The sequence below is a fragment of the Hylaeus volcanicus genome, unplaced genomic scaffold (assembly GCF_026283585.1).
Source record: "Hylaeus volcanicus isolate JK05 unplaced genomic scaffold, UHH_iyHylVolc1.0_haploid 12237, whole genome shotgun sequence".
Classification (NCBI taxonomy): Eukaryota; Metazoa; Arthropoda; class Insecta; order Hymenoptera; family Colletidae; genus Hylaeus; species Hylaeus volcanicus.
In genome coordinates this window covers 2656876-2676709 of record NW_026533172.1, presented here as the reverse complement: position 1 = coordinate 2676709, position 19834 = coordinate 2656876, and the positions used below count along the sequence as shown (strand labels likewise).

The 19834-nt window shown below is 30.7% G+C and overlaps 8 protein-coding genes, 1 long non-coding RNA gene and 3 other non-coding genes across 17 annotated transcripts; 6 read left to right on the top strand and 6 right to left on the bottom strand.

Moving 5' to 3' along the window:
- Window positions 1–219: 219 nt before the first annotated feature.
- LOC128883679 (uncharacterized) lies at window positions 220–2231 on the bottom strand. 3 transcript variants are annotated; one of them, XM_054136296.1, is made up of 9 exons: window positions 1456–2231; window positions 1261–1392; window positions 1134–1207; window positions 1006–1062; window positions 842–929; window positions 762–784; window positions 637–706; window positions 526–578; window positions 220–474 (listed from the first exon to the last, which is right to left on the bottom strand). In XM_054136296.1, the coding sequence occupies exons 1-9, from the start codon at window positions 1580–1582 to the stop codon at window positions 346–348; spliced, it is 753 nt and encodes a 250-aa protein (XP_053992271.1). In that variant the 5' UTR covers window positions 1583–2231; the 3' UTR covers window positions 220–345. The 3 variants fall into 3 exon arrangements, with proteins under 3 accessions (XP_053992271.1, XP_053992272.1, XP_053992273.1); XM_054136297.1 differs by having other exon boundaries at window positions 1299–1392; window positions 1456–1597; XM_054136298.1 differs by lacking the exon at window positions 1456–2231 and having other exon boundaries at window positions 1299–1439.
- A 324-nt stretch (window positions 2232–2555) lies between these two features.
- Window positions 2556–4308, bottom strand: LOC128883913 (uncharacterized). Its single transcript, XM_054136779.1, has 2 exons — window positions 3629–4308; window positions 2556–3562 (listed from the first exon to the last, which is right to left on the bottom strand). The coding sequence occupies exons 1-2, from the start codon at window positions 4306–4308 to the stop codon at window positions 3343–3345; spliced, it is 900 nt and encodes a 299-aa protein (XP_053992754.1). The 3' UTR covers window positions 2556–3342.
- A 284-nt stretch (window positions 4309–4592) lies between these two features.
- Window positions 4593–6266, top strand: LOC128883906 (zinc finger Ran-binding domain-containing protein 2-like). Of its 2 annotated transcripts, none has more exons than XM_054136770.1 (7): window positions 4593–4826; window positions 4942–5205; window positions 5322–5409; window positions 5482–5601; window positions 5678–5709; window positions 5756–5938; window positions 5987–6266. In XM_054136770.1, the coding sequence occupies exons 2-7, from the start codon at window positions 4950–4952 to the stop codon at window positions 6073–6075; spliced, it is 768 nt and encodes a 255-aa protein (XP_053992745.1). In that variant the 5' UTR covers window positions 4593–4826; window positions 4942–4949; the 3' UTR covers window positions 6076–6266. The 2 variants fall into 2 exon arrangements, with proteins under 2 accessions (XP_053992745.1, XP_053992744.1); XM_054136769.1 differs by having other exon boundaries at window positions 4593–4881.
- Window positions 6267–6830: 564 nt separating this feature from the next.
- Window positions 6831–7881, bottom strand: LOC128884401 (uncharacterized). The gene is made up of 4 exons (XM_054137789.1): window positions 7584–7881; window positions 7423–7492; window positions 7302–7370; window positions 6831–7230 (listed from the first exon to the last, which is right to left on the bottom strand). Exons 1-4 carry the CDS (start codon window positions 7718–7720, stop codon window positions 7162–7164), a joined length of 345 nt encoding a protein of 114 aa, XP_053993764.1. The 5' UTR covers window positions 7721–7881; the 3' UTR covers window positions 6831–7161.
- Window positions 7882–7916: 35 nt separating this feature from the next.
- LOC128884399 (plasmepsin VI-like) lies at window positions 7917–9366 on the top strand. 2 transcript variants are annotated; one of them, XM_054137786.1, is made up of 9 exons: window positions 7917–8305; window positions 8369–8419; window positions 8476–8548; window positions 8594–8637; window positions 8733–8886; window positions 8948–8964; window positions 9018–9033; window positions 9081–9138; window positions 9307–9348. In XM_054137786.1, the coding sequence occupies exons 1-8, from the start codon at window positions 8054–8056 to the stop codon at window positions 9089–9091; spliced, it is 618 nt and encodes a 205-aa protein (XP_053993761.1). In that variant the 5' UTR covers window positions 7917–8053; the 3' UTR covers window positions 9092–9138; window positions 9307–9348. The 2 variants fall into 2 exon arrangements, 1 of the variants encoding a protein (XP_053993761.1); XR_008459376.1 differs by having other exon boundaries at window positions 8733–8964; window positions 9307–9366.
- LOC128884402 (uncharacterized) lies at window positions 8086–10172 on the bottom strand. 2 transcript variants are annotated; one of them, XR_008459377.1, is made up of 3 exons: window positions 10033–10172; window positions 8239–9975; window positions 8086–8191 (listed from the first exon to the last, which is right to left on the bottom strand). It is a non-coding gene; the product is annotated as an uncharacterized LOC128884402 (long non-coding RNA). The 2 variants fall into 2 exon arrangements; XR_008459378.1 differs by having other exon boundaries at window positions 8096–8230; window positions 8286–9975.
- LOC128884400 (plasmepsin VI-like) lies at window positions 9412–10492 on the top strand. The gene is made up of 7 exons (XM_054137787.1): window positions 9412–9447; window positions 9503–9616; window positions 9721–9777; window positions 9831–9886; window positions 9939–9980; window positions 10026–10107; window positions 10171–10492. The coding sequence occupies exons 2-7, from the start codon at window positions 9577–9579 to the stop codon at window positions 10239–10241; spliced, it is 348 nt and encodes a 115-aa protein (XP_053993762.1). The 5' UTR covers window positions 9412–9447; window positions 9503–9576; the 3' UTR covers window positions 10242–10492.
- Window positions 10493–10929: 437 nt separating this feature from the next.
- On the top strand, window positions 10930–16710 carry LOC128884346 (uncharacterized). The gene is made up of 3 exons (XM_054137673.1): window positions 10930–11478; window positions 11542–13855; window positions 13964–16710. The coding sequence occupies exons 2-3, from the start codon at window positions 12280–12282 to the stop codon at window positions 16537–16539; spliced, it is 4152 nt and encodes a 1383-aa protein (XP_053993648.1). The 5' UTR covers window positions 10930–11478; window positions 11542–12279; the 3' UTR covers window positions 16540–16710.
- Window positions 16711–17061: 351 nt separating this feature from the next.
- On the bottom strand, window positions 17062–18682 carry LOC128884347 (uracil phosphoribosyltransferase-like). Its single transcript, XM_054137674.1, has 10 exons — window positions 18420–18682; window positions 18267–18331; window positions 18190–18216; window positions 18080–18130; window positions 17882–18012; window positions 17764–17829; window positions 17605–17719; window positions 17446–17548; window positions 17335–17397; window positions 17062–17288 (listed from the first exon to the last, which is right to left on the bottom strand). Exons 1-10 carry the CDS (start codon window positions 18533–18535, stop codon window positions 17267–17269), a joined length of 759 nt encoding a protein of 252 aa, XP_053993649.1. The 5' UTR covers window positions 18536–18682; the 3' UTR covers window positions 17062–17266.
- A 468-nt stretch (window positions 18683–19150) lies between these two features.
- On the top strand, window positions 19151–19224 carry Trnai-aau (transfer RNA isoleucine (anticodon AAU)). Its single transcript has one exon. It is a non-coding gene; the product is annotated as a tRNA-Ile (tRNA).
- Window positions 19225–19560: 336 nt separating this feature from the next.
- On the top strand, window positions 19561–19632 carry Trnap-cgg (transfer RNA proline (anticodon CGG)). Its single transcript has one exon. It is a non-coding gene; the product is annotated as a tRNA-Pro (tRNA).
- A 120-nt stretch (window positions 19633–19752) lies between these two features.
- Window positions 19753–19826, bottom strand: Trnai-aau (transfer RNA isoleucine (anticodon AAU)). Its single transcript has one exon. It is a non-coding gene; the product is annotated as a tRNA-Ile (tRNA).
- Window positions 19827–19834: the final 8 nt, after the last annotated feature.

The following is a 19834-nucleotide window of genomic DNA, read 5'->3' as shown; positions in this document are numbered from 1 at the left end:
TGAACGTAGTAAACAATAAGGTAATATAATATTTTGACAACTTTAGCTACATACTTGTAGTGTCGAGCATTGAGGATTCTTATAAAGCTTTAATGAGTTTTCTTATACAAGACAAATAAAAATAAACACAAATACATTTTACGACAAAGTTATTATGCACAAACCAGTTTCAAATATGTGCATGCCAATTTATTAGGAAAATCCGTCAATTTATTTTTTTTTAAGTGTATACAGTGTAAATATAAAAGGTAATTATCATACTTCAATTGCAAACGTAAACTGCCTAACAATAAAATGTTCTAGAAGATTTTTTTTTAATTGTGGTTTTGTTATGGAAAAAATTTTTTAAATATCAGTGGTACTGTGAATTACGTATTGATCACATGCAAGGCCGCGAAAAGGGTTGTCACATTCACAATACCCATTATTGCTTGTTGTTGACCCTATGAAACATTCACCTCGGTCAGCACAAATCTAATAAAATTTTTTTTAATGGACAAAAAAAAATTTAAAGTAATATCTAACCTCAGGTTGTAAAGGTTGCTGGGGAGCTAGCTGTAACATAACGTAAGGACAATCTGAAAACAAAAAAAATAAATGTCTACGTCTTGCGTTATAACCGTTGCACATAAGTACCAGTGCAAGCTGCTAATTCGTCACATAGTCCAGAGTAACATCTCCATCCTCCACCATGTTCGTGGCACATCTACAAAATTAAAATACAATGAACACGCTCTACTTCTAAAAACTTTTTTTATTACATTTAGAAAGGCGGAGCAAGATCCTGCAGAATAAAATCAATGTATTGTGATGAAATTAAATACTTTAAAACTAACAGTACCCATGACATGGTTGTTTGTGTGTAATGCAGCAAAATTAGCTCCTGTTTTTTTGGCAAGACGTTTCCCCAGCTCTAAACAGTATTTGAACTGTATAAACAATTTTCAGAATCTCCATTTAAAAGATGAAACTTTGTATAACAAGACACAGTAAAAGTTCACGTACATCACGATCTGTAAAAGAAGGATCTGCTGAGACTGACGTTTCACAAAATTCTCGTAGCTAGATTACGTATACATGTATGTATAGTATAACAAAACATTACAGGTATGTCTTCATTAACATTATTTTACCGATATTACGGGTTTCAAGAAACCTTCATTTAAAGCACATTGTGATATAAATTTATCAAGTATTTTCATACACTCTGTCAATCATTGCAAGTAAAAAGTACACAAGAATTTGATAAGATTGAAAAACCTGAGCATGGAATTATCGCTGGTTTTATTTTTTTATACCCGGAAAACGATGACAAGGATCCAAATCTACTTTTGGTTGACGCAACAGAAGCATTCAATTCTTGTAGAAGACCAACTTTATTTTTGAGGATTGCTGCATATTAATGATTTTAACACGTATTAACGTCAATTATCAAAAGACGACACGCTACCTCACCTAGACCGTATGTTGCATGCAAACCCTTGACACCAGAAACACTAACTATTCTACTACCGAGAAACAAAATTAGCATAAAACATATACTTGTATAAAAATAATTGATCTGCTTCAATATTACCCTCATTATAGTGGATTAAAAAAACTCATAGTAAAATTGTTTTGCAACGTTCACTTAGGAGCGGGAGTCAGATGATAGAAAATATGACTGTTGAATTTTTAAACTTCTTGCACAATTGGAGAGTCAAAAAAAATTACATTTGCTTTTTAATACGATAAAATAAATCGTTTTTGCTAGAAAAACAATTTACAATAGAAATATGTGTCAGTTTACTTTTTACACATGAACTCTGTTGCTTTTGAATGGGCAACACAGATATTTTTTTATGGAAAAACGACCAAGTTCTACATATTTTTAATGTAAATAAAGTTTTATATAGTGATTTTGCTTCTTAAATCATCAGAACCCCATGACGTTTGAAAACAATCTTTGAACGACGACTACAGGACAAACTATGCTTTAAAAAAGCTACCTTTTTTAACTCGGCCTGAACTTGTAGTCAACAATATCAAGAATAAAATTCATTTTTCAATCTTAAATTTATTGTTTTTTGATGTTATATAAAGAATTGGTTTGTAAACCGGGTGGTCTAGAACGTTGGAAAAGTATCTACGCATAACAGAACTGGAAAATTTAAAAGTTGCCTTGTAATTTTCTCGCTAATATGTAAAAACTTGATTCTGAGTTTTTCTTGTTTTGAGTAGTAATGAAAATTTAATTTAAAAAAACGTTTAACATTATATCAAAGTTCTCTATAACGTTTTTTTCGTGCACAAGCTTTCATCAAATATTTATTAAAAACCATCTATTCATGATTGTAGAATTCTTCATACAAATCGCTTTATTTCTGAATGTTTTTTTTAATATAAATTTGTTTCTAAAACCAATTCTATGTCATAATCCACTAGGAATACAAAGTTACCACTCTGCGGCACGAATTCTCTAAAAAGATAGAGACGATATTTAAATTGTAGTGTTAAATACCTGTATACAATCTTTTTTAAATTGAAAATTTTCTAAAAGTGTATTCATCAATGTTTTATCTCTTTTAGAAACTATAATACATGCTAAGTTTCAAAGATTTACCAATTATCTGACGGATAAAAAAAAACAAGTGATATATCTTATCGTCGAATGAGTTTCTAAAGATTCTAGTTACAAGACTGTTTAAAAACAATCACGTGCAAAATTTAATCATGAAGAAAATATTTTATAAAAGTCTTCATGGAATTCAAAACGGTAAAAACTTATATACTTTTATTAACGTTTTGACAGAAATACTGAACATAGTCATCTTGTTTACGTAATTCTAGAGAATACGAAATGTTTTAAAAAAATTTCTTTTTATTAAATTTTATCAAATTTATTACATTAAATTATCATTAAAAATTTTTGATAATTATGTACTACCATGAGAATGGTACTAAAAGGTCTTGCTTAAGAAATTGAAAACTAGTTTAAATCTAACGTATATCTTAAATTATTCTAATGTTGAACAAGTAAGAAGTTACATAGGTATGTCCTTAAGAAAAGCGTTCACAGCGGTCCAATTACTACTATATATTTATTATACCTGAGCAACGGAGTTTCTTCTTTAATTTAAATATTGGTGATATTAAATTTTCAAAATATCGTAAAAAAGCAAGTCAAGATAAACTAAAGACGAAAGAAAGAATTATCAGACGAGTATCATGCTGCTAGAAGAGACCAGGTGCTTTTTGGAAACTAGCATACGTCTTTGTTAAGATAGTTAACGGTGGCAATTCTGGACATTAGTATATAACGTTGCGCGTTAAGGTTTTCAACAATATCTAATTCACATAGGCTTATCCTGATTTCGCCGATTCCACAGGTCTCATGTTTTTGGTAGATGTACTTAGATAATTTCGATGAGAACGATTCCTTCTATTTTTTTTTTTTAAATCAGGCGTTGGCTTTGTTGTATCTAATAATTGTTCGTAACGGTCATGCAGCCATTTGTCTTGAGATGCGATTTTTTTTTTGGAGACTTGACGATCGGAACTAAAATGATTGGCTGAGTGTGTTCTACAAAAATGTTATCATGTCATTTCAATGCTCAAACAAAAATGGTACAAAAAATGAAAAACGTACAGATTCTTTCTTGCTTCCATGTTTTCATTTTTCTTTAAATGATCCTGATTTAAACGTGTTGACGAATCCTCAGGTACCTCAGTTAACCGATCCTCATGTTCGAAATAAGAAGGATATCGGAAACCTTTATCTTTTGAAGTTTCCCTGTCCCAGATTCTTCCGTTGGCAGACTCGAAACCACCTCTACCTCTCATACGTCGACGGAACCGTTTCTCGTGAGTTTTGTAAGACTTCTCTGCATTATTTGGTAACGCATTATTGATTTTATGGTTTTCGGTTGGAGTATCCTTTCTCTCATCCGTGCTGTTTACGTAGTATGTATCAGTCTCTTTTCCCTCGTTCAATTTTAAAACCTCTTTTATGTTTTTCGAAGAATTATCAGGTGAAACGATTGTTATAGCACCGTGAGAAGTTTTTTGTGATTCGGAGCTATTGTTTTGTGTATGTGCGTTTTTTTTTTCATCACATACTTTTTGGTTATTGTTTTCCTCTAAATTAATTTCATTTAAAATGTCATCATCACTTAAATCTGAATCCGTGGAAGGATCTTCGTTTGCACTAGAATCTCTATCCGAAGAATTATAAATGTTATTGTTGCTATAATCAGCGCACGTTGCGAAAATGTCGAGTTCATCGTCGTCTTCATGACGACGGCGACCTAAAAAACTTGATCTTTTCATTTTACCTAACACAGTTTAGATAGTTTCTTGTTGTGAATATAGGGTACAAAAAAAAAAATTAAATGACATTTCTGCTCTTTAAATGTCCCGATTTACAGTATTGTGCAGTAGAAAGCGTAAGGAAGCATGTGTAGTATTGTTAATCAGTGCTACTACCAGCAACAATTGTTTTCATAAAACTCTTCTTATATGTTTCTTTATAACTAATATTTTTCGTACAATTTTTGACACGGTTATCCGACACTGAGAAAAAAAAATCTTGTATTCATTATAAAATCACATGTTATTGTTTTAGAGAATTTATTCAATAAAGTCCTCCATAACCATGCTTACAAAAATTTTTATCTATTGTGTCATTTACTGATGCTTTTAGTTTTTTTTTTTAATTCACAACCTTGAAATCATTGGCATCAAAAAATTGAAAGTTCATGCATTTTTACCAATAAACGTTCACTGTCACATAATCCAGTGACTGAAGGGTCCGAAATTCCTGGTAACTAGTTACGAAGCAAAAAAAGGTATTGAAATAGAAGCATATATTATTTAAAGTCTCCATGCCAAACGAGTTTTACAGTGCGTTTTCATAAATAAAAATTCGTTTCACGTATCATTTTTTTTTTACATTAATACTAGGTGCACAAATGGCTGGGGGATTTGATCTTGAGGCATGGACGGCTGGTGACATGTCGTTTGCATCATCAGGTCATCAACAACGTTCAACGATCAATCAAGGAGATCCATTTATTAATACTTCTGTTTTAACTAATCAGGGATCTTCTCATAATGCATCTTCTCAGTCGCAACGTGAAGGTGATTGGATATGTTTAAGTTGTTCCACGGTTAATTTCGCCAAACGAACACGGTGTAATAAATGTGGAGCAATCAAAAACAAACGAGGTACACCCTATTATGAAAATATTTCTAATATGTTACGCTACCTATAAAATGATTGCGTTAAACCATATTTCAAACAAAAAAAAAACATTAATTCTTATATTGTTGTCGGATCCTAGCTCTGGATTCTACTCTGACTAAAGGTGACAGCGATATTCCGGGAAAGAACTCAGGTTTGTTCAAACGTGGGGATTGGCATTGTAATCAGTAAGCCAGCATGTGGAAAGAGTTGAGAAGGAAAAAAAAGGTCACAGCTAATAAAGTGTCTTTTTTTTTTAGCTGCGGCAATATAAATTGGGCTAGGCGAGACAAGTGTAATGTCTGTAATGCTATGAAGCCTTCCTACACCCAATCACCGCGAACAGGGAGGGCTGGAGGTCATTACGATCTTCAAGACCCGTAAGTGAAATGGATATAAATTAGACCACTTTCTAGTCTTCAAATATAGAATTTAATTAATGAATGTTTTTTTTAGACACGATAAGCAGCAACATTTGTCAGATGAAGGTACTGCGCTAACAATTTTCGTTTATTCACTTTCAATCGTTTTTAGAATCATTTGACGAATTCGGGAGACGAAAAAAAAAAAAAAAAAAAGCAATAACAAATGAAAAAATAACAAATATAAAAGAAACTTCTTCTTTACCTTCAACTAGCATGCTTTCAGGAAATCCTGAAGAGGATGAGCCCCCTCTAAAATTATGCTTTCCGCCCCCTCCTCTTTGTTATCTTAATGGTAATTTATTTCTTTTCATATATAAAAAATAAACTATTGTCATTTAAGGTCGCACCGCAAGCATGTCGTCAGTGTCTTCCAGATCCTGTGATTATACAGACGTTGACGTATCAGAAGATGATAAAAGTCATTCATAGTTTTATTACACAATTCCTTTATACGCAGTATATACATCCAACTTTTTGCAGTTTCCTTCTCTAAACAGCAAATTTCCTGTTTTTTTTTGTTTAACGTTTTATCGTTTACTTATGGAGTCGTTTTTCTATGAATTCATACATTTTCGGATTTAATTTTTTGATAAATCCCAATCAAGCTGTCAATTTAGAAACCTCTACAACATGTCATTTACATTAGTTACATTAAGTTAGCTAAAAAATAACTAAACATAAAAAGAAAAAAATAGGAAAATGCTTTGACGCATTTTATAAAAAAGTCTTTTCTAATCGTGTACATTAATCATTTATTGTAAATTGTTGTCGTTGAATCCTTCGAGTAAAAATTTTTTTGTCATTTTATTAAAGGTGACATCTTCATTTATCTGTCATACCTTAAACTTTTCTTTGGATCATTGATCTATTGTTGCATTTAAAAAACTAAAAATTATTACAAGCTGTCAAAAATATTGCATTCCTTCGAATTAATTGTTAATGTGCGAAAAATATTGCTCAAAAAATTTTTCTCATGCTCTACAACTTATATATTATAAAACAAGAATATTTTCAATTTGATATAAATGATTCTATTAACGATCACATTTTTTTTGTTCACGAAAAAATTTCATAAATATTTCCTAAACTGTCAGGCTATAGTGCAACAAACGATGTCAGAAGAAAAAATGAATTATAATTATCTAATTTTTTTCAATATAGAAGGAATTAAATCGACTAAAAGATTTTTTTATTGTTTCAATGAAAACCATGGACGAAAGAACGATTCAATGTGAAGCGTTAAAGACATTTAATTGAATGTACGCTTATAGCAATATATTTTATGCTTTATAAAAAGGGGAGGAATAGTGTTGTTTTTTTTTTAAATAACTCTACGAAAAAAGATTTTCTATGCGAGAAAACGTTACATAGTGGTTTCATAACTCTTGATCAATATTCATACTTGTCTGCAAATTTTAATAAACCATCCTATTCTAAAATACGCATTATGATTATTCTGATAAAGAATATCTAAAAATAAATCTTTATTTTAAAAATATAGTTTTATTGTAAACGCTATGTTAGTGAACCCAGGTGCGGTTGAAAATAAGGGGCAAATTTTTTGTTTTGTATTTCTTGAAGATCCTGTGTACACAAACATGTGCAAACAATGCAAAAGATATCATTTACAGTAAGGAAATGTAAGAAAAAATTACAAGTAAGGATCCAGTCAATCGTTGCTCCTCCATAAGTAAATTTTCCGTTTCCTCCTTCATATTTGCGACCTATATAATTAAAAAAAAAACATACTAATTTTTTTTTTAAAGATCTCCCTGCCTGATGTTCTTCATTTTTCAATCTCATTCGTGCCTTACGCCTTGAAGCTAACAGAATATCTAGCGCTTCACTAATATAATTCCAACAAACAAAAATTTTAATTGTCTAGTAGTGGACTAATTACTAAACTACAATTTGCAGTGTGACATTAATGACATTACTTGGATGGTATTTCACGCTCCATTTTGAGATAAAGATGGTAGGATGACGGATTGGTATCATGGTTGGGAGAATAGGTTAACACCTTGTCAATCACGATTCCAAACATTAAAAAGTATACCAAACATTGTGCAAACATTTGTTTTGATGGATCACCTAGTTATGAATTTATATAAAGTCAAAGCTATTATGTATCGAAACGAAATACTTTTTTTATATTGACAGTCTTTGAACAACAAAAAATAATATATTTAAAAAAAAAAAAAAATCAACAAAATCTTCTTTAATTACCAGGATGCTTTTATGTACATTTTTTTTTACTTGTTGACAAAAAAAAAAGCGAGTTATAGAAACAATAAAGCTAAAGTTACGGGAAGTTGTAGTAATTAATCAAAATAATTTTATTATTTTTGTTCAAAACAGGACGGGAGGCAAACATATATAAAATCGAAACACATCATTTACTTGTCAAATGAAACTTTTACTTTTAAATTTTTTTTTTTGTTTTTGCATAGAAAAAATAATAACACGCAAAGTTATAAAGCGTCACAGAGATAAACTATGGAATAACATTTACCTACCGAATCCAGCTACTATATCATTACACCGTCTGCCACAAAAATACGGTTTTCTTGAGGATATAAAAGATCTACATACATCAGTGCGTAACAAAACTCATACACCTCGAGCGAATCAAGATTTACTGAATTTTCACAACAGTCAAGTATACGTTTTCATCTTTTATTGGGTATAATGTTATGAATGTCTACTTTGTAATTTTGTGTAGTATTTTGGAGAATTACGATTGGGTACCCCAGGAAAACCGTTTATTGTAGTTGTAAAAGACGAGTCTTTTAATTACAGTTTTATATGTGAACATGTTAAAATTTTCAGTTTGACACAGGAAGTTCAACATTATGGGTACCGAGCGCTAAATGTCAGACTGGAGGATGCTTACATCATTCTCGTAATTTTTTTTGTTTTGTGACCCATTTCAATTATATATTTTAAGGGTTTGATCCTTTGAGAAGTTCTTCATTTTTGCCTTTAAAAAAGGTAACAAAATTGTCATAGCGATTAATTTCTTTGTATTTGTCTTCTTTTTTTAATGTATTTAAACAAGTTATTATTAAAAAAAGTGATTATTGTAGGGAAAAAATCAAGAGTACATTCAATATGGAACGGGGTCATGCGTTTTAGATTTAGGTCAAGACACAGCGCAGATTGGTTCCCTTTCGGTTCGAAACCAAACATTTGGAACGGCACGCATAGAAAGTACTCATCCTTTTGTTGATCTACCGTTTGGTAATGCTTTTGTTAATTTGTTTTTAATAAAAGGTGATAATGTGTTACGTATATCCTATAGATGGACTTGTTGGATTGGTACAGGAAAATAAATTTTATTATAGTTAGTCCTATCATAAATTATTGCTTAGGGTTTTCCTGAGCCAGGTTCTCTTTTGACGGAAGCGCCTTTGATAGACAATATGAAACGTCAGGGTGTTCTTAAGCGTAATATTTTTGCGGTATACATGTCTAAAAACGTGGATGAACCAGGTTTGAATAATTTTCGTTAAGATTTTTTCACTTTGAAAAAAATGAAATAAAACTGGTTAATTAAGTGTACAATAAAAAATTATCGACTTTTCTTTTGTTTATATTTTATGTTAATGACTGTTGAATGGAAAACTCACATTATATATTTTAATGTATTAATGTCACCAGGAGCATTATCTTTTGGATCTATTGACCCTAGATATGTTTATCATAATGATCATCCAATATGGGTTCCAGTCGTGTCGACAGAGTATTGGTACTGATATTTTGAACATGTTAAACATAAAATAAAATTGTATCTGTAGGGAGGTAGAAAGTAATTTGAATAAAATGTGTAATTTGGCAATATATGGTCTTGAATTAGATTTCAATTGTGGATTTTAAAGTAAACGGGAAATCGTTGAATTTTTGTTCGGATAAAAAAAATCACAAAAACAAATGCAGAGGGGCAGTGGATACTGGAAGTTCATTAATAACGGTAGAAAGGTTTAAAAAATGATTGAAACTTCAACTTATTTTACGATTATTAGGTACCCTCTCATTTTTTAAATTTATTGTTTGATAAACTCCATGTTGCTGAAGATTGCTCCAATAAAAAGCATGTTCCACATTTGAGTATAGTCCTGAACGATATAGACGGTAGGCAAGACAAACTTAGTATATTATATATGTATTGTAACGACTACATTCAGAGAATCCTGTTGAATTTCGTTTAAGTTCCGAGGATATTATAATTCAGGAAAAAGACGTACTTGTTACAATTTTCACATAACAATGACGTTACAGTTGTTTTCATTTAGAAAAAAGGAATAGAACATTGCGTGCCTGGATTCATGCCTATGGTTAGTCCAATAACTTACATTAAAGAAAAAAAAAAAACATTTTAGGACATACCTGGGAAAATTAATACATCACTTTTTGTTCTTGGTAATAATTTCATACGTAAATATTACAGTATTTTTGATCGAGGTATTATTCATAGCATTGTTTAAAAAATTTTTCATATTTTTATTTTGCTTATTAAACATTCAGATAACATGATGGTTGGTTTTATGAAGGCTAATCACGAAAGACAAACTTCAGATCTAAAACTTGTGCAATAATTACTGTCGATAAATTATATAAGATAACCTTCCAAGCAACGCTAGTTTTCCTAGTCGAAAAGATAGCATGAAATAAGAAAAAAAACGTACTCGTACTAAACTTCTTGTTGACATAAGAGTTTTTTTTTTATTAACATGTTTTTACTTCCTCCCAAGTGGTGTTCCCCGTAGGGTACATGTAGGTTTTGTAAAATAAGAACATAACTTTTTTGGTATATAATCAGCCAGTTTTTCAACAAGTTTTATAAACACATTGAGTTGCTTACTAATAAAAGATTTTGAAAAACTTTTATTTTATTTCCCAAGATTCTTTTGAAAAGAAGTATCTTATAAAAACGCATTAAAATTAAAAAAAAAATTTATTAAATAAATCATTGAAAAATTTTATTTGTCCATCAATGAAAATATGCAAAAGTGAATAAACTCTTTTTTGTTAATTTCCATAAATAAATACGAAGATGTTCTGTGGGCTTAGACAAACTTTATTTTTAACATTTTAAACTATTCTAACCTATAATATTTCCCTTTTTTTTCATAAATATTACGTTTGTGTTTTTTTCAAAATACAATACTTTTTTATAAATCATTACTAGTTTTCTTGAAAAACCCTGAAATTCACAAATTATTCATATCGTTTCACCAGACAATTTGTCATTGCCGCATTATTCGCAAAAAACCAGTGTCATCAACATATTGATCTTTATTAATTACCTTTGTCATGTATCATTAAAGGTCGGTTATTGTTACAAAAATTGTGAGTATATTTTTTGTAATCCTCTCAAATTTAGTATAATTGAAATAAATTTCTTTTACACTTATAAAACTGTATTTCAATACACTTTCTGTATAGCGCAGATATAATTAACAATTTCAAGTGAAAGTGGTTATGATGAACCAATTTTTCTTTTACTATCTTGCTGGAAGCATAATTTATCTATTTTCAATTTTTCATAAAAAAAATAGCTTAAGTCATTATTAGTTTTATCGTTAAAAAGATTTAGAATTTCAAAGTGAAAAAAATCTTAGCTTTCTGTGGCTATTGACGACATTACAAATTTGGGACCTACGTCATCTAAGCATTCGATAAAACTGTTTACGTGAAACTTTATAAAAATTACTCAAAGATTATTAAGTATATAAATGAAAGATTATATGTTTTTATTACAAAAAGTTCAAATATTGCATATAATTCTTAGCCGGTAAAACAAACTTAAATTTGACACCTTCACGCGGACAGGTGTGTAATCTGCTTTGTGAAAAACTTTAAGAATGTTTTTTTTTTTTTGTATTTTGATTCTAGGTGTTAGAGGGGTGTCTTATATTTCTATTTTCTAAAATCATTTTTTCCTGTTGGTACAACATAAATTTATCCTTGATAGTAATATTGAAAACCTTTTCTTCTTGCTTTAATATTTTTTTCTCGTTGTTCAATTCCTTACTTTTTTTTCCCTACACCGATTAAATTTTCTTGAAATAAACATCTTGCTTCAGGCTAATAGTGTTTTAAAAAAATTAAAAATTACTTTTATTTATATATGGAGGTACATTCAGTTTTGCTTCTTTCAAATTTTTTTTATAATACATAGAAAAGAAGAATTCACGTGTTTTCATTTAAGTTATATTCATTTTTTCGTTTCATAGAAATAAATAGGTCTAACTTCTATATTGTTTTTATGGTACAAATCTTTCTTGTCAAATTTTAGTTGTTGTTATCGTTTATTTTGAACTAATACAACCAAAAGTCAGGTTTCTTATCACCATAAGTATTGTTATTATAAATTGAAAATATTATAGCCATTTTGAAAAGTAGAACAAATCCAAAGACGAAATTTCCGTTACAATAATAGTTTTCTATTTTTTTGGGTTTACAATTGTTTCTTTCAATATATACAATTATTACAGTTGAACTTCTTGATTTATAACTTTTTTTGAAAAAATTTATCAATCATTGATTTAGTATAAAAGAAATTACATACGAAAAGCCAATCTATAAAAAAAACTGAGTGAAAATGAAAAGATTGATAAACAAGAAGAAGTGATGACCGTAAATAATGAAGAAAATTCTCATTGGTATTTAGCCAAAGATTTACAAGCTACAATAAGTTCCGGAGAAACACAGAATTTATTTAATAAAATGACGGGGTCTTACAACATATGGTCCAGACCCGTAAATTTCAACATTGTGAATTCTTCAATATATCCTGATACAAGAAATTACGTCAGTGACTTTTCCATTCCATATGAGAAGGTTAGTATGATTTCATCCCTAGAAAAGGACGAGACTTCAGTGGAACCGTCATTTGATCATTCAACTGGGTCTAATGATTGCATTAATGTGCCTCGTCAAGAAGACTCGCAGTTTATTCCCACTACATGGATAAGTGATAATGAGTTCTTGAACACTTCTGAAAATCGATATGTAAAAGAAGATTTCGAGTTTCAGTGGTCTTGTCCAACTCAAGTCAACATGCCAGTACAATCGCCATGGGATGAAAATCAATTACTGGAATCTCATTTATGTTTACAATCCACCGATTTAGAAAACAATTTGCCAAATTATCTTGAGACATCGAAAACCGGTCCAATTTATGATGTACGACAATCATTGAGTAGTTGTCGATTTGCAGAATCTGATTTAAATAAAGAAAAGGGCAACGTTGGTAAAGACGATATTGAATTTTTAGAAGATCCTGAAAAATTATGTGCAACCAATGGTGAAGAAAATTCAGTAGACTGTCATACTACTAGTGAACATCCAGAAACACTTTTCACAGAAAATATGATATACTTTAAACATAGCCCCGAAATATATAATAATATGAATGTTGAAAGGCACAAGGAAGGAGTTGCTAACCAGTTGCATTCCGTAAATATATCGTACGATTCGAAAAAAGAGAATGCAGAAATAAAAAACTCATCCACGCTATGTAAAAATAATCAAAATTTTTTCACAAATAATATACTGGATACAAGAAAGCGAACGTCTCATAATAATCCCATTAGAGACACTTTAAGCAACTTAGGTCAACAGGTTCAAAACGGAGTTGATTCTAGCCAAGGTAGTTTTTCAACCACAAGTTTAAATGAAACTTTTCATCGGTATTCTGGCTCTGATATTCATAGAACAAATAATATAATTTCTCCAATATTCAATCAATATAATAAGGAGTCTCACATAGTATTAGATACGCCGAACGAGAACGTTGCCATAATAAACCCTAGTTCTTGTTCCGCCGTATCGACTGGTCCACAGCATTGTGAAGATTCTGGCTTTAAGTGGTATAATAGTATTTTTCAAACGGAGTTTCCATTAAGTTGCAGCGACAATGCAACAGAAAATAAGAATCTTTTTGTTAAAGAAAAAGGAAATTACGGTTTTGTTGATGACGATTCATCTTTGAATCGTATACAATATATGACAACTAGTACCGGTGACAATATTGAAACGCTTTTTTTAAAAAACAGTGGAACACAAGTTCAAACAATACTTTCGAAAAACACCAGTGTAGATAATGGTGGATCGGAACGAAACAATTATTCTCATAATCCAGGTGCATCGTGTTCCAAGAAAGAAACGGCCGGTGAATTTTGGAAAACAAAGTCGCTTTTGCAAGGTAACGCATTTAAACTAGGAAAACTTGATCTTTTTTATTATTTTTATGCTTTTAAATATTATATATAAAACATTTTGTATTAATTCTTTTGTTTTATGCTTATTGTAGCCCAAGACCCAAATGTATCAGGATATTTAAACATAAATTGTGAACCCAGTACAATTTCATCTCTCTCCGATAACGTTTCATACGCTTATTTAGATAGAAATGTCTTTAAACTGGACGCATTAAGCTCACCTGCGTCTTTTGATAAAGGGAAATCTTTTGAGCTAGATTCTCAAAATTTTTCTACAACACAATTCGAACATTTCAGAAATCAAGATGCTTATAGTTGTGTCGTGAATAAATCAGAAAATTATTTGTTTGGCTCCACCATGTCACCCTTAAGTAACATACAACAGGAAGCAATGAATTCGCTTATCGAGTTTGGAAATAAAAATAACAGTTGTTCACAGTCTCACGATTATAGTAGCAGCCTATGTAAAAAAAACTCTCCCGATAAAGAGTTTTTTCACACAATGGTACAAACACCAATTAATAAGACAAAAAACCATAGCATCGATGGTGGTGTTAGTCAAAAAACTAAAGGGTGTTCAAGTTTCTTTAAACAAATTCAAACCAATCCAACCACAGTATCACAACCTGATTCATACAATTTTAATCTATCAAAAGTTGGCTCATTTTGTGAGGTTTCGGGCGATATGGAGAACCCATCTAGGATTGGCACTGAGTTTATGAAATGTTATGAAGATACAGCAGCGCTAATATGTGTTTGTTGCATTCTAATCAGTTTGCATTGGATTTTATGGGTTACACAACAATGGTATGTGTGGAAATGGAAACATAATTGTATTGAAGGGTGCCACCTTAATACAGTTTTATCAAAAACTAAAGGAACAAGTGGTTCCAGCAAGAATGTTTTATGTCAATCCGTTCACTCAAACGAAGAAGAAAAAGTTGCTATGCCTAAAGGTATAAATAAGGTTGATTCAGAAAGTCGTAATCACACTGTTTTTAAGGACTACCGCGTTTTTCTCTTGTATTATTGGGTGGATGTTATAGATTGTTGGCTTAGCGATTTATCGAATCAACATGTATTATTTGATACTGACGCAGATTCATACAATTCCATTAAATGCTTTACTTTGTTTCAACCATTCTTTATCCATTTGAAAAATTCTATTACTAACCATCTTCCTCAATTTTCTGATACTCTGGTAGATCTTATATGTCAAGATAACGTTTGGTTAATCAATAATGTTTTTCTACTTCAACAAGGAACGGAACATATTGTTTATAATACCCACAGAACGGAACCGATTCATTATGATTCACTTAATAAGAGTGTCTTCCACGATGATTCAATTGTTCACGTGAATTCATTATTACAGGCAACAATATGTTACATGATGAATCAAGTAAATTACTTTTGTTTCTGGATAAAGACGAATGTGTCAGAATCGTGTGACTCAACTGAAAATTTAAGTGATTTTTTTTTTCGAGAATCTAAAAACAAAGAAGGATTTTTGATTCAGGGTATGCAAGATTTTTATAAAGGAGATCATAGAACAAAACAGCTTGTTCCAATATGTTCAAAGTGGAATGATATTTCTGAGAAGACTAAAACATTTCAAGCGAACTTTATGTTAGACGAAAAGAAGAAACAAGGTTGTGTAGCTGGTGCAGATGGGGTGTACAATATGTCAAATGATACCGTTGTATATGAAGGAAAATATCCAGAATCGAGCGAGAAAGTTGATCTCAATAAAAATTGGTCAAGAGAAACAGACAAAGCCATGTCGATACACAATAGATTTGAATCGAGAAATAAAGCTTTGAATGAAGTGAAAAATAGGAGAAGTAGTTATTCTTCCAAACAAAAAACGTTTTCAGCTGATTTAAATGTCAGTACAGAAATTAAACCCTTACCATATGACGTTTGTTACGATTCACCTTCATTCTTCGACTACAGTGACACTACAACGTGCTATAAACGTACTTCAGTGCCTAGAACGGATGCCCAATCAACTCCTTACACATTACCCAAGTATGATTTCAAACCTGCATGCCATTTGCCAAAAAAAATTGTTATGAATAAAATAAACGCGAGGACTACTACAGATCGACCGTTTAACTATAATAATCTGTCATACACTAGTAATGCTGCTCAGATGGCTGATGAAACGGAAATTTACAGTTCTTCTAAAAAAACACAAATAAAAGAAAAATCGTCGTCAAAAAAAAAAAAAACCGTTTCTTCTAATTACCAATTCAAAAATTTGCAAGGGCAAGTTTCTTGCGATACATCGGCAGTCCTTAAACTGAACGAACAATTTGATAAACGGTATTGTGCCCCTGGGCTTTATTTTGATAGACGTAGACGTGGGTTTCGCATACGCTTTCAAAATATTTATGTCGGTTGGGTGTCGCTAAGTCGTTATGCATCCTATGAACAGGCGTATTCTACTGCTAAAATGATATGGGACAATGCAGTACGTGAGGCTACAACTCATCAAAATCGACAAGCAGCGTTACACGCAGGAATCCCTTTACAAATTCAAACACGTCTACATGTTCGTAATCCCGGTGGTCGTCCACGAACTGTAAGCCGTTTGTCTCCCTTAATCGATGCGGAAATACTCGTGGCTGTTAACACCGCAAAACGGTCAAAAACCGATTATTAAATTTATTTTATTTTTTAAATTCATTTTAAGTCTTTTCGTAGTACTTTTTTTAATTTTTTTCTGCTTAATTATTTATTTTTTAATTCAAATATTTTTTTTTAATTTTTTTAGTTTAGCACTATGGGTGCAAAAAAAAATTCTCTAAAATAGACCAATTAAATATTAGATAGTGTATACAAATTAGGTCCTCTTCAACATGCTATTATTGTATTTTTTTATTTCTGAAGTTACTTTTTTTTAGAATGATTTGAACCATGAAATCATTTTTAGTCTTTTTGATAAACTAAATAAATATGTAATTTTTTAAAAATTTCTTAAAGAAAATCCTGCAATAAAGTGTTTGTTATAGTAATGGGAAAAAATTGGTATTTTTATATGTAACTATGAAGGTTGTTCATATGCTTTCTAATATATCACTAAGTAAGGAAATGTAGGAATTCTTTTTTCTTGTTATCATGTTTACAAGGTTAAAGTTATTGTCTTAAAACTTTTACACAAAAAATGGGATGACTACTACCAAGGTAAAAATACTAATTTTAATTGGTTAATCCAACATAGTATTAGTTTGTAAATATTCGCCTATGTCGCAAATTTTTACACAACAAAATAATAGTATTTAAAGAAAAAATAAAATAATGCACAGAAAAATATTGACAGTTATTGAAAAAGATAGCTATTGATGATAATATAATGCTTTTTCATATAACATTACAAATCCCTTAAAAGATTATTCGGTGGTACCGAAATATCTGAGAAACGTAAACATTTTTTGCAGAAATGAATTAAAGCACGAACCTATCCCCAAAGTCACCAATGCCTGGTAAAATAAAATAGTTTTCGTTAAGTTTTTCGTCAAGTCTAAACAAAATAAGATTATAGCATAGTCACAAAACTTCCGTGACATACGCTGCAGTGACAATTTTCACAGACGGATACTTTGTTTGTAACGCTTTAACACCTTCAGGGCAAGCTATTAAATTGACAAAAACGATTTTATCGTCTTTGACCCCTGCAATAAATTTTTTTTTTTTTTTCTGAATAACTAGATACGTAGAATGAACAAACCTTTAGAAAGCAAAACTTCGATTGCTTTGTTAGCACTCCCACCAGTAGCTAACATGGGGTCTAAAAGGAGAACGAAGCGATCATGAATATCTTGAGGAAGTTTAGTGTAGTACAACTGAAAGTGTATGTGTTTCAGTTCACATGGCAGATAAATCTTACATGCGGCTCAGCAGTTGTCTCATCTCTTTGAATTAAAATTTTACCGATACGACACCCGCGACAAACCTAATAATGTTAAAAATAAATATACATGTCAGTGATTGTTATTAACGCTTACTGATCTCAATCCAGCCTCCATAGACTCTCCAGCGCGAACAATTGAAACACCACAAATTTTTTGGCTAAAACGGGCTCCAAAATATTTTTCTCCCGTATTTGTTATGACACTTGTAGGTTGAAAAGGGAGTTCTAAATAAGAATTAAGAAAAAAAAATTATGTTAGTATTCAACATCATCACGATGAAAATTAATTTACCATTCAAGGATTTTTCAATAAGAAGTCGAATAATTCGATCAGCATAGAATACTGAAAATAAAAGAATGCTGAGTAAATCTTTTTCGTAACAGTGTAAATTTTTTATTTACCAAACTCTTCTTTAGGGGTTTCTTTATCTTAAAAAAAAAAAAGAATGACTAATACGAAAACATTTAGTGAACTTTACTTCTAATGATTGTCATCATAGCTCGAAGTTGCGTTGTTTGAGGCATGATCATAAAACGTGGGAATCTGCACATCATAAGAAAATTGTGTGCTTGAAAATAATTATAACACTGAATAAATTCAGGTGTCTTATTTCACAACTTCATTTTTATACTGTTTCATTAAATTGCTTTCTCTTTCAGCTTCTACAGAATCATTCCAGTAATTCGGGAGTGTTTTTGTTTGAGCTTGCTTTTCGCTTTGTTCAGCTGCGTTATGAGTATTTTTCATGATGGTAAAGATATCAGTGGTCGTCTTTAAATCGGTATCAATAGACTTATTGACTGTACAAATGTTGCTTAAGCACGGTTTGAAAAAATGTAGCGGAATTTTCGAAACGGTAAAATAAAATTATAGGTAATTTTGAATCAATTATTATTTTTTATTGGTTAGGAACTTCTATTCTTATTGATGATTTTAATTTCCCAACATAACATGCAAAGATATTCAAGTTACATGTATTAGAAAGAGCAATATGCGAACAGAAAACATATCAAATTTTTATAACCGCTGTAACAATTATTTTACCTTATTTCCTTTAGATAAAAGTAAATATGTACTTCAAGTAAGACATAAAATGATTGATTACAATTTGAATACAAACGCATATACAACTCTAGAGAAGAGAATATGTTTGAAAACTATATTTAAGAAATAAAATTTTATTAGAAATTTTTTTTTTTTATTGTTGTTGAAAAATTGAAAGGGCATTCATTGAAAAAATATTGCAACATTCTACTTAGCAAACGTGAGAACAAAAAGAAAACCAATGAAACAGATTTTCTTCATTAACTAAATTTTTAGCATGAACAACAATATAGCTGCAGGTCATTTAAAAAAAACGTAGGTCTTATAGCTCAGTTGGTTAGAGCGTACGGCTAATAACCGTAAGGTCCGCGGTTCAAGCCCGCGTGAGACCAATATTTGTATTAAGAATTCGTAAAGAGATTTTGATGTTTATTAATTTCGAGATAACTTTTAAGCTTAATGTTAGTTTTATTAAAATTTTCTTAAAATATATAACACATTAGCTTTTAATTCAAATTTAGTTGTTACAAGATCGTTTTAACATTGGCAGTATAGTAAATTTTTTTTGTTATGACATGTACACTGGTTTCCTTTTATATGTATCAACAGTTAGTAATGTTAACACTCAACCACTAATGTTGATAATTGCTGAAAAAACAACCTTCTATCAAAATTTTATTTTGAGTTTTTTTTCAATCGACAATAACAAAAAATGTGAGTAATTATAAGGCTGCTTGGTCTAGGGGTAAGATTCTTGCTTCGGGAGTAAGAGGTCCCGGGTTCAAATCCCGGAGCAGCCCTTTTCTTATTAACTTTAAGAACTGTTTTTTTATGGTTACAATTTACTGGTTTATGTATTGTAAAACAACAGTATTTGTATTTTTATACATAACCTACAAAAAGTTTAATATTAATTAATATGGTCTCACGCGGGCTTGAACCGCGGACCTTACGGTTATTAGCCGTACGCTCTAACCAACTGAGCTATAAGACCTACAATTT